The sequence below is a fragment of the Protopterus annectens genome, chromosome 1.part1, assembly GCF_019279795.1.
Source record: "Protopterus annectens isolate FY-2018-M chromosome 1.part1, PAN1.0, whole genome shotgun sequence".
Taxonomy (NCBI): domain Eukaryota; kingdom Metazoa; phylum Chordata; order Ceratodontiformes; family Protopteridae; genus Protopterus; species Protopterus annectens.
The window spans coordinates 1,139,337,262-1,139,350,359 of record NC_056726.1 but is presented as its reverse complement, the minus strand read 5'-3'; the positions used below and the strand labels follow the sequence as shown (position 1 = coordinate 1,139,350,359).

Sequence of the window (13,098 nt, the reverse complement as noted above, 5' to 3'; positions counted from 1 at the left end):
ATGAGAGGAAAAAAAAGACATATCTGTAGCTTTTGTAGCTATTGTAACTCTTACATGCTGAAGCTTTTTTCTCCGGGCCTCCACTGAACATGGACTCTCTTTGGCCCAGTGGACCTTAACAGTAAACAAATGACAAATAAATAAAAATAAAAATAATTTCATATCCACCCTTAAACTCTGTAATTCAGTACCACTGAAACATCTCCCCCTACAGGAAGCTATAGACTACTTCAACATAACTTTCCTAAACATCGTGAATAGACTAGCTCCCCCCAAGAACAATAAGAATAAAGGCCAACTTTGCCCATGGGTAACAAAAGAAACCAGGTCACTATTAAATGAGAGAGATATAGCTTGAAATCTGTGGAAAAAAACACAAGTGGCTAAACAGGCATATCAACAACTTAGAAATAAAGCTAATAAACAAATCAAACAGGGCAAGATTAATAACTAAAAAGACATTAAAACTAAACATCAAAGCAACCATCAGAAGTTTTGGTCCACTATTAATAAAATCTTACAACCTGAAAACACTGATATCTGCTGCCCTATAACCACTAACATCTCAGGCTCTGTAGCTATGCAGTTTTAATAAGTATTTTGCAATCTCCATACTAGAGTGCACACATAATAACTGTTCCACCACCTTCACAAAAACTCCCACAGCGAGCCCAGATAGCAGCACCTTTGCTTTCCCACCTGTACAAACAGATACTCTGAAAAAACTACTAAAGAACTCAAACAACCCTAGCAGCTGATAACCTAGCAGTTGACTATCTCAATTTGGATGCTGGTGTTATCTCCTACCCAGTATCCATCTTAATAAATCGATCCATCTCCAAACAAAAGGTACCAGCAATCTGGAAAATTTCACACATCATTCCGCTATACAAAGGGGGACATCATTAGAACTGTCCAATTACAGGCCAATACCTATATCGTCACCCCTTTCTAAAGTTCTAGAAAGATGCATCCACTCACAAAGTATGTAGTATCTACTTGATAAAAAAATGGCTATCCAAAACCAAACATGGATTTTGGCCCTACCACACCACTTCTTTCTCCTTAACGAGTTTCACAAACATCATTAAACAACACAGGAATAATGGTAAAATAGTATCCTCCATCTTTCTATATCTATCAAAAGCATTCGATACAGTGTCTCATAAACTTATACAACTACTCTTAGAACTAAACCTTAGTCAAGTCACAATTACTTGGTTCAAAGACTACTTAAAATGGCACCAGCAAGCTGTAAAATGGCAACAAAGCATATCTTCTCTACTGCCCGTTACTCTAGGCGTACAGCAAGGTTCCATTCTAGGTCCCCTCCTTTTCCCACTTTTCACTAACAATGTACACACTGCTACCCTCCATGCCTCCCTAGCCCAGTATAGAGATGATTATAAATTAATATGTGCTGCATCATTACTCCAAAAGTTACAACAACTAATGCAGCAGTACTTCTCTGCAGTTAAATGCAGCTTTCGAAAGCATAACTTATTCCAAACCTCAACAAGACCATACTCATGATATTTCAAACAACTAGAGCTATAGATCCCCTCTGTCTAAGTTCACATCTGTAAACAATACCACCATCTATCCTGTTTCCCAGGCTAAACTTCTTTATGTTGTTATTGACAATACTATGAAATTCAACCTACACATAGTCCAGACAGTCAAGAAGGTAAATAAAAAACTTGGTACTCTTTACAGTAATAGACAATACCTAACCAGTACACAAAGGCTACCATTACAAGAACATACCTGTTCTCCACACTCATATATGCCTCACCCATTCTGAGAAACCTAAGAAAAAATCAGACCTAAAATTAGATACCTGCTGCAATAAGATTGCAAAGTTTACAACACACTCCAATTTTAAAACATACTATTGCCTTGCACTTAAATGGCTAGAACTACCCTAGCTCTTAACTTACAACCTGCTTACTTTGGCCCATAAACTTCTAAATCAACCTCTAAAAAACCTGCTCTGCAAAACCTTCTACTTCTCTACACAAGTATGCTATCTTTAAGCTCTGATAATAAATAGTTCTTAAAAGTTACCAGATCCAACAATGCCGTTGGAGATTCCCTCTATTCAAAATCTGAAACTCATTGCCGATAGATATATGGATAACTACAAACGCTTTACAGTTTAAAAAAAGACTCAAATCCCATTTACTGAATACAAAGCTATGCTTATGCACCAACCCTGGATTCCCTATAAGTGCCTTCTTGAAACTCCCCCCTCGCTATCCCACTCCTCTGTCCTCTTTTTCCTGTTCTTCTTATCTTCTCCACACCATCTATTGCTTCACAATAGTTCCTCTGATTCAATCTCTGCCCCCAAAACTTCCAGCAACTTTTCTCAGTTAGTAACTAGTCTATTTTCTCTGTATTATTATATCTCCCTGATAATATAGTATTATTTATCTGTGTTACCTCTCCATAGTTATGCACATACATAGAGTATTTGGTATATAGACATAGCGGTATCCTCAATTATTAGAAATGTGTAGAAACCGTAGTCTATATGTGTAAAATTCATGTATTAAGAACTTTGTATGTATCTATGTGTTACTCCTCTGTTGTAATGTTTTGATGTTTTGTACAATTGTCCTGTTTTTAATGTGGGGCTTTTCTTCTCAAGTATATATATATATATATATATATATATACATATATAATAAACCTACATTTAGTGGTTAATACAGGTAGAACATAGAAAATATCACGTTAGAATATAAATAAAGATGCTGGTTACTGCCACAGCACGCTTGCTTATAAAAAGATAAATAAATGGGTAAATAACTCAAGCAAGCGTCGACAGAGTGAGAAATAACATCCGATGTGTAAAAAATCCAAGCAATCCGGTCTTCTGAAACAGATAAATCAGTTAATTGAAGCATATTTACGCACTACAGAAGATGAGATTTATAAGTATTTTCATAAAAAGAGATTGAATAATTTTAATAATAATCTGTCATACCAGGAGAGAAGGAGCCTTTATAACTTAAGAAATGATTTAAATATAACAATTAGGCCAGCAGATAAAGGCTCTGGTGTAGTGGTACTTGATACCATAGATTACCAAAATGAAATGTATACTATGCTAAGTGATGTGTTTTATACAAGAATTGATTTTACCAAGGTCTATGAAATGTGTGCGTATGTACATGGTATTTTAACAGATATTTATAGAAGCAATTTAATAAATAAAAATGAGTTTAATTATTTATATATTAAGATGCCTACCATCCCAGTTATACATGGAATACCCAAAATACACAAAAGTATTACTAAGCCACCCATGAGACCAATAGTCTCAGGGCAAGGATGGGTTACGGAGCACTTGTCAGTTTTTATTGAGAAACATTTAAGGTGTATTTTAAATAATAATGAATTTGTATTACGTGATTCTAAACAGTTTTTAACAGATTTGTACTATTTTAATAATCAAATGGATACCATCCACAATCTGATTTTAGTAACTTTTGACATACAATCATTGTTCACAGTCATCCCCAATGATCTTGGTCTAGCTTATGTTAGTAATTATCTTACAGAACATAGTACCTATGGTAATGTTTTAATTGACTTATTGGTACATTTCCTTGAGCTAGTGCTGGAAAATAATGTGTTTATGTTCACTGATAATATTTATCAGCAATTAGATGGCGTAGCTATGGGCACCCCTTGTGCCAATAGCTACGCCAACATGTTCCTAGCCTACTGGGAAGAACAGTTCCTATTTAAAGAATATATGTTTAAGAAATATGTAAGATTCTATAGACGTTTTGTGGATGACGTGTTTATTTTATGGGATGGTAATATAGAAGAACTGCTTAGTTTCAATATGGTTTTGAATAATATTACACCATGTTTGAAATTTACAATGAAATATTCATTATTGAAAATAGAATTTTTAGATTTATATATCGAAAAACTTGAATGTGGAATGTTTAACACTGGAATTTTTAGGAAACCTTGTTATAGGAATACTTTATTGTTCAGAACTAGTATGCACCCTAAGTATGTTTTCAGTAACATAGTGAAAGGACAGACCCTACGAATGTCTAGGTTGAATTCCAATGACAAAGGCTTTATGGCGGACTTATATGATTTGGGAGAGAAGTTTGCTGAGAGAGGCTATAACTCTACTGAGGTAGATTTACAATTTGATAATGCTTTAAGTTTACGTTCAACATTAGGTACCCCATATTTTGGGCCCAAGCCTTTAGTAATGAATAATGTCAAAGAAGTCACAAATGCAAAAGTTAGGTTTCTGACTTCATATACAGCAGATAATAAACAAATCAGAGAGATCATCTCCAAAAATTGGAACATACTACAAACTGATGACATACTGACAAAGATTGTAGGTGATTCTCCATCTTTTACCTACAGGAATAAGAAGAATCTTAAAAGATTGCTTTGCTATCCACCAAACAAGGGTATATACCCGAGTTCTAGTTATGGTACAACACCTTGTGGACAATGCAATTTTTGTTCCTTAATAGACTCTAGTATAGTATTTATACATCCGGATACACAGAGGGAAATATATACCCGAGCTAATGCCAACTGTATGACACCTGATGTCATATATCTTGCTGTATGTGAACTGTGTTCATGTTTCTATGTTGGTAAAACGAATAGGGTACTAAGAGATAGAATAAGGGAACACTGTTATAATATAAGGAAAGGTAATCTGCAGAATGCACTAGCCAAGCATGTGACACAAACAAGTCCTGAACACAAGTTTATGTTTAGGGTGCTGGAGAAAATGAATGCTAATGTAAGAGGAGGTGATATTATGAATCATACCGAAGACAGAGAAAGTAGGTGGATAATTTTGCTGAGAGCTGATAAAGGTCATGGTTTAAATGAAAGGGCATCTATCAGACCACATTTAAAGAAGCGTAGGCATACTAAGTTCTGACATTTTTAAGATTTAAATGTATTTTGATATTTGCACATATACATTTTTTCTGGGTAACTTATTCATTTCACATTGCAGTTTCGTTAATGTTTTTAGCTCCATACTTCTAGACAATAATTTATTCTTCTATTTATTTATTTATTTATTTTTGTACATATGCATTCATATTTTACATTTAGATATATATATTTATTTAGACACTACACTTATACACATTTTTACACAGATGCAGATATACATTTATATGTACTGACTTTACTATAACAAGTATCACTTTGTTTGATAATAGTTCTCTCGATCTGTATATGACTGTTCTTTATTGTTAGTTATCATGTTTTTGATGGCATTTACCTTACCTAGTTTATAAGTTGCCTTGCATTATTACTTGCATGTATTAAGGTTTTATTTAATATGACTATCACATGCACTTATGTATTAGGCTGCATATACTTTTATATTTGATAGTATGCTGCTTATAATATGTTTTTATACTTTCTCTTTTGTATTCTTTATGGAATGAAGTTATTTAAATTTTTAATAGAATATGTATACACTATTGTCTATTTTAAGTTGCATCTTGAGATGTCAATGATATTATGTTTATATATTTAGTCTTCAGGTTTTGTCTTATGGCGCTTCTGCTTTAAAAGTTGGTTGATTAATTAACATGCAGATATTTAAAGCACATGGCTATTGTGCTTCTTGTTTGTGATCTGAAGAAGCTACTAGTTAGTGAAAGCGCTTATCGTGGTTCATCTGTGCAATAAACTGATTTATCTGTTTCAGAAGACCGGATTGCTTGGATTTTTTACACATCGGATGTTATTTCTCACTCTGTCGACGCTTGCTTGAGTTATTTACCCATAGAAAATATCACACTCGTAATCCAACTGCTGAAAAAGGATATAGTAAATGAGTAAACTATAATAAACCCTGGCTAAGCAGTAATAACTCTGTAACCTTTGTTAATAAAAGGCTTTAATCACCAGCAAGTGAAATAATCCTTACTTATTAAATAAAGTGCTTCTGAGCTGGAAAACAAGTTAACTGGGTTAAAACAAACCTGACTAGCTGATAATATTTAGTTTAGTGCATGCCACGGTCTGAGTCTACCCACTCCATTCGCCCACTCTGCACTTGGGCTCATTCCACTCCCTTCCCCTACCCCTATTTCTCACCCACCCTTGCTATGTCTAAATTTATTTCCCACCCACCATTGCTATGTCTAAAAATCATTGGAAATTATTCCATTTAATACTTATTTACCTAAAATGTAATGCACATCATTAAATGCCTTACTTGCTTGCATTATATGACTATACAACACATGTTAACATTTACTAGTACACATAAAAATTTTACAAACATAGACATCGACACCCACATCCAGTATTGTTCCTCTTATTGTCATTCATGTAGTTATTAAAATGTATGGTGGCAAAAGGCATACTTTTTGGAGGGAGAAATCAATGAATGGACTTTTTCAAAAATATCAAATACTGGTCAAAAATTAAGACTGTACTATTTATATTTAGATGTGGAAATCAATAAATTAATATTTTATTCAAAACAGTTTCAAAATTATCTTTTTTTTTATGGGGTCAAACCTTTGCAGGGGATAGTACTTTATTTTTATTCATTTTTCTCTATCCTTTGGTCATGTAAATAAATTGAAGTCCTAAATATTTGGAATTCTGTGTGGAATTATGACTGAAGAAGTGTTTATTTATTTCTTTTTTAACTTTTCTTTGCTATTACCAGATGGTGTGGTATAGCTAGGCATACATAGTAGAATCCACAGAAAGTCAGGAAAATTTGTGATATATAGAAAGTGCATGGTATATGAAAACATATGGTATTCTGGTGTTTCTTTCTTTCTTTTTAAACCTTTCTTTAATATTACCTGATGGTGTGGTATAGCTAGGCATACACAGTTGAAACCATAGAAAGTCAGGAGAATTTGTGGTATAGAGAAAGTGTATGGTATATGAAAACATATGGCATTCTGCAGCGAAGACAGCACATTGCAGTTTAGGAATCAAATGTTTGTTTTATGAGGAAAGTGATTAAGACATTGGAGTTGTCATGGGTGCTGCTAAGTTCCTCTGCAACACACCTGGTGAAACATGATGTTTCAACTCTGGAAGTAACATTGAGGTCAGGTAGTGCTCATAAACATACAAAGCATATGTCAGACAGGCAGTTGTTGGAGTCTTTTAGCATCTCTTTTTGTTTGCTTGTGTTTTTGTTGTGCCTGATTTTGTGACCCAATAATTTCATCAATAGATTCCAATAATAAGATTTTCTGCTTGCACAAAGATCAGGCTGAGGTGATTCATTGTAGTTGTAGGGCTGTTTTTTTTTTTTTTTTTTTTTTACATTTATATGCAATCCACAGTGATGCCATTTCAGGAAAACCATGGAAAATCTGCTGCTACATGTTGCATGCAAGGAGCCTGCATCATGCACTCTGTACCATGAGTTGTAACCTTTGAAAGAATCTATTCCGTTAATGTGGCATAAATAAACCTTCGATACTGTTGCCCCTTTCAGCTAACTCAGCTAAATCCTTGTTGAGTTGATTATCTAACTGAACACCATCTTCCTGATAATCAGTACATAAAATAGCAGTACTGTGTTCTTTTCTTCTGTGTGCAGGTCCTAGAATGATCTGGGTGGTGAAACACTCATTTTTCATCTGAGACATTTGTATAGTACATGATGTGAGTCAGAACTTAATGTTAAGGACCAAACTTGAAGTCATTACAGTTTAGGGATTCATCACAAGTGAGAACATGCTTGGAACACTTCCTAACTTATTTGTATATATACTTAGTAAATGACAAGACATACTTGGCATTTTGAAATTGAATGAATGCATCATTGAATATTGGATGATGTCAGCATTCACTTGCAGATAAACATGATGAGATACTGTAGTAAAAGACTGTCAGCACTGCCAACTGCTCCAGGTTATTTGGTCTAAAATGTTGCCCAGTAAAAACTAGAGGTTAGCCAGGGATGTATTAGCAGGAGTCAAGGAGTAGCTCAGAGGGTTAAGGCTATTAGCTGTTATTGGGCTTCATTCTTTAGGCCTGAATGTGATACCCTCAATTTCCTTGTGCAAATTGTGTGATTCTGAACAAGTTGCTTAACCGCTAACCACAGAGTGTACTAGGCTGACTTTCAAAACTGATAGTTAAGTCCAGTGGGTTTGTCTGGTTAACAAATAAAATAAAATAAAATAATAAGATCTACGTAAGTAGTTAATGATTATAAGAAAGGGAGTACTGAAGAAGTCCTGGAAGTACTATAGGGACTTAGTTATGAAAGAAGACAGGCTGTAAAGAAACATGTGGGCTGCACTTGTTAGACCCTGGTTTGGAACAATTCAGCTTGAGGGTGTCTGAGATATTTAAACAAGATGTGTTATACTAGTGCATGTTGGATAATAAAGATTAGAATTGCATTCCAAGGCTCTAGAACTCAAGGAAATGATCACAGAGGACACCACCTAAGACCACAAGCGAAGGCCAGATTGGTATAATATGCCTTGGGCCCACTATTATGGGTATAGTGATCCATTCTGGAAGAGTTAGAGCATAGCTGATAGGCTTTCATGTAGCTGCAGATACGGGTTGGATAGGACAGACATGGAGGTAGGTATTATCTTGGAAAAGAATGGGTTGAGTCCTAGCTTATAGTGAATAATACTCATGTGCAGAATGGGTTCAGACCCAGATTACAGGTGACTTCTAGGTAAACAACTCCAGGACCCTTTTTAATCCTTGCCATGTTTCCCAAAGGTGAGAATCAAATCCTGTACTTTACACTATACACTATAACCATCATGCCAACATTGTTAAAAAACTTCTACTTGTATCAAGATTATATCACCGCAGATGATACTTGAACCAACAGTCCCTGGTTGAGGGAGGCCAATGCCTTGGCCATTAGGCCACTGGGGCAGGGAATAATTTTTGGTTATAGACAAATAAATATATACATGAAGAACAGACTCTTATTTAACTTTTAATGACATAGCAGGAAAAAAAGAAAGAAAGTAAACATTACAGGTAGCAGCAAAGAAACCTTTATCCAATGTCCAGTACCTACAAATAAAACTGAGAGTGAAAATAGAAAACAGAGAACATAAATTAGTAACAAAAGTAACGTTTTAATAATTAAAATAGAAACTCACCACATTCGTATCTATAAGAACATTCAAGTAACATAGTAGCATTAAATGAAAAAACACACACCTCAATTCAGTGAAGTCCTTATTTGGGCAAATTTATGACTGGTATCCATTTCAAATCCAGGCTGGTGTCAAATGTATGTGTATTGCAGATGAACTGTGACTTTCAGCATTGTTATTGCAACACTGATTGTTTCTAATTGTGTAATTAATTAGCTGTTTTTAACTGCAGGCAGAAATATACCACAATTTCGTATTTTAAGTATTTAATAATAACATTGCTGAGACAGCAGTTATAATTATGCCTAAAGAAGGACTCCCTTTTTATGTTGATTGATACTGCATTGTTTATTTGAACATTTTAGAGAGAGGATTTTCAGATTTCATATTTTAATTAATAAAATAGTATTTTCAACATTAAAATACTACTTTATTTTTAGTTTGTCATCTCCGTTTTTTCTTCAAATGGGGCAATGATTTTCTGATTGTTACAAGTCATTCATAAACTGAAGTCCCATTAAAATGTGAAAAAATGTAATGCTTAGCTCTGAGGCTTTTCAGTAGTGTCAGACCAGTAATGGTAAATCTATTCAAAAGGACCCCAAATAATTAGGATTTGTGGACCAAAGGTACATGAGAGCCTGCTGTGATGGGTAGTTGTAAAGATTACGACAAAGCACTTGATAAAAGGATAAGGTTCCACAAAAGCTGAGGCAAAGTTAAAACTAGCACTCAAGGGTAGGTGCACGAAGAGAACCTAGAAAAGGTGAAGGATTGAAGTATATCAGTGATGTTCCATTACAGAGCAGAAACTTTCCATCAACTTCCTTTCAAATCTGGGAGGTGGCCAGGATAAGGAAGAGGAGTTCTATGATGCTTCCTTTTTTTGACCCAAAAGACCCTTTGGCAGTTGCATCATGCTTCAGAATAAACATAGGGTAGTATCTCATGCAGAGAGTATGACAGACACATTTGTCAATGATTCAGTGTACTGAGAAAGGACAGCCTGAGAGGTTAGAGAGGGATAAAGGTTGCCAGTGACTCTATACTTACATAGTGACTTTCTGAAATTACTGAATAAATTAAACAAGGAAAAAATGTGAGGAATGCAATGCTTAAAGTATTTTTTAGTAAAGCCTTTAAATAATAGCAGTGTGGTTAGTGAAATAAAAATAGAACAAAAAAAGTTATTCTTATAGTGTCAAATTATCATGTCTTTTTTTTGCTTAATAACACATTATATCAATTTATATAAAATGAGTCATCAGGGGAAAAGTTTTCAACTTATATTTGTCTCTTTTTTAGGTACTCAGTGTATACAAGGTTGTGGAACAAAGGTCTTCTACATTTTAATCGTAATCTTGGTTATACTTTTGGCGTGCGTTATGATATTAGGAATCGTGATAAGTAAGTAGGCATATTCAGTATAAATAATGGAATACATTTCTCTTAATTTAAAACAGTTACTTGAACATTACTGAAAAGTAAAAGTAAAGCACAATATAGGTATTCATTTTACCTGCTGGGCAGGCTGGTAAGGAAAAGTTCTTAGATAATTTATTAATTAAGTTTGAATAATATGAGAGTTTGTATTTAGAACTTTTCATTCTACTCCATGTCTCGTGTGAGTGATCTATTTACAAACATGTAAGCAATGAACATTCTGCTCATCTTCACTGATGATGACCCGACTCTCCTACAGCTATAACTAAGAGCTTATAAGAACAAATACTTTGACTACAACTTCCTCCACTATTGCTTCATGCAGAAGTACTGTTGTGGAGCAATTTTGCAAATTTTGAAAGCCTGTATATGGGTTATATGAATCCTTAGTGAATTGCAAACTGCTTTGTCAAAAGTTAATTCAATGCAACTGGATGGCACAGTGGTGCAGCGGTAGAATTGCTGCCTCACAGCAAAAGGTTCTCTGGTTTGATTCTTGGTGTGGAGACTGTATGTTCTATCTGCAGTCATCTGTGTTTCCTCTGGATGCTCTGGTTTCCTTCCACATTACAAAGATGTGTCTGTAGTGTTTCTCCCTGGGCCTCTGCTGAAAATTGACTTGTTCCAAGTTGGACTTTTCTGGTTAAAAATATAAAATTGAAAGAAATATGCTTTTATAAGAAATGCAGTGTTCATGTTAAGGCCTAAAATTCAAAGAATTCTATGGTAAGTACCCCCAGAAGGAAGCTATGAGGTGTTCACTAACCATTTTAGTCAATAAGACTATAAAGTAAATACTTACACTTCTCAAAGCAATCTGTTTTAGCTAGATATGCTAAAATAACAGCAGCAAGGTGATGGGGGACTAAGGATCCCACCGTGGAGGTTTAGTTTTTTTAGAAGTGCCTGTGTGAATGAGACATAGCTTTCTAATTTCTCTTTTTTTTCAACTTATTGACTCATTTCAGAATAGAAGGAGTGTTTGAGGTAGAATTTCCATCAGAAAAGACCAAAACTGACCCATATATAGCACTGGCAATGAAAATAAAATGGTACTAACACTCAGTGCTGTCACAAAACAAACAAAAGGGCCCCATTCATGGCTAATAAGAAAGCAAGAAGCACCTTGCAACTGAAGAGAATTACATTCATTTAAAAAAAATAAAGGTGCAGTTTATTAAATATATAAAGCATCAAGAGATAAATGTAATTGTTGGAAAATACAACTGGTGACTAAAAACAGAAAAATGGAAATTAAAAAACATCCCTGAGTCAGTTGAAGAGAGGTAACCTAGACTATAGAAATGCACACATGCAAAGAAAAAAATGTATTTATTTATTTTATTTATTTATTTCCAGTTTGATGACCAGGGAGTTCTACTGGTCTCAAGGAGCCAGTTTCCAGTGGAGGCCCGGGGAGAAAAGCTCTATAATACATTGTAAAAATAAGCAAAAACTAATATTATATAGTAAAACTTAGTAAACTATAATAATAATATAGAGGAACATACATTACATACATACATACATACTTGATTAGAGAACAAGTTGTACAGAGGTTAGATGCATGGAGGAAGTAGATCATGTGTACATGGTTATAAAACTAACAATTGTAAATCATCTGAACATAGTTATAAAAACTAACATTTGTAAGTACAATTTTCCAGAAAGGGATGAATAAAGGTGAGAAGTACATTATTTAAAATGTACAGATTCATAATATTAATGTATATAGAGAGGCAGTTGTGAAATAGAAAAAGTGGAGTGCATACATTACAGTTTAGGATATGGACGTGTTGATGTTCTTTGTTAAATAGCATAAAAATGTATGAGTTTGCAGTAGAGAGAATCATTCCCAGATGGGGGAGAGAGAAGACAGATAGTAAACTATTTACAATATATACATTCAAGATACAGATGTTAAATTATGTTATATTCAGAGTGAGGCAGCTGTTTAGGTAATCAGTATGGAGTAGATTAACCTGTAGTAGAGTCATTAGCAGGTTAGGTGGGTAGAGTGCAACTGCATTTCCAATTTTGGGAGAGGTGGGAATGGAGCTGGGTTTTGTAGTGTTCAAAGTTTTCAGAAATTCTTAGAGAGGGAGGGAGAGAATTCCATTTTTTGGCTAAGGAAAAGGATAGGAGAAGCTGACCAGTGGGATGGTTTGGTTTGTGTATAGAAATTAGATTTTGGTGGGCAGATCTTAGAGTTCTATGAGGGGTGTATGATGGTAAGATGTTTGTTAGAGCTGGGCATCTAGTTGGTTTAAAAATTAGTCTGTGGGCTGTAGTGAGTTGGAGGTAGTTACGGTAGTTGGGAAGTTCTAGCCAATTTAGCAGGTGGAGAGATGTACAGTGGTGGGAGGAGTATTTGGATTTAGTGGCGAATTTTGAGATTTTGTTGTAACAGATTTCCAGTTTGGAAGAGATGAAGAAAGATGGGTTGGTTAGAAGGGGAGCACCATACAATAGTGATGGTAGTAAGTAGGTAGTGGTGAGTGTTTGTCTTGTA

At 34.6% G+C, this 13,098-nt stretch overlaps 1 protein-coding gene across 1 annotated transcript in view; it reads left to right on the top strand.

The window, feature by feature from the left end:
- Positions 1-13,098, top strand: part of LOC122815740 (CD209 antigen-like protein B) — a 1,006,265-nt gene that overhangs the window by 285,816 nt on the left and 707,351 nt on the right. The window contains exon 2 of the mRNA XM_044088497.1: positions 10,449-10,550. Within this exon, the coding sequence (XP_043944432.1) occupies positions 10,449-10,550 (102 nt within the window). The remainder of the gene's footprint in view (positions 1-10,448; positions 10,551-13,098) is intronic.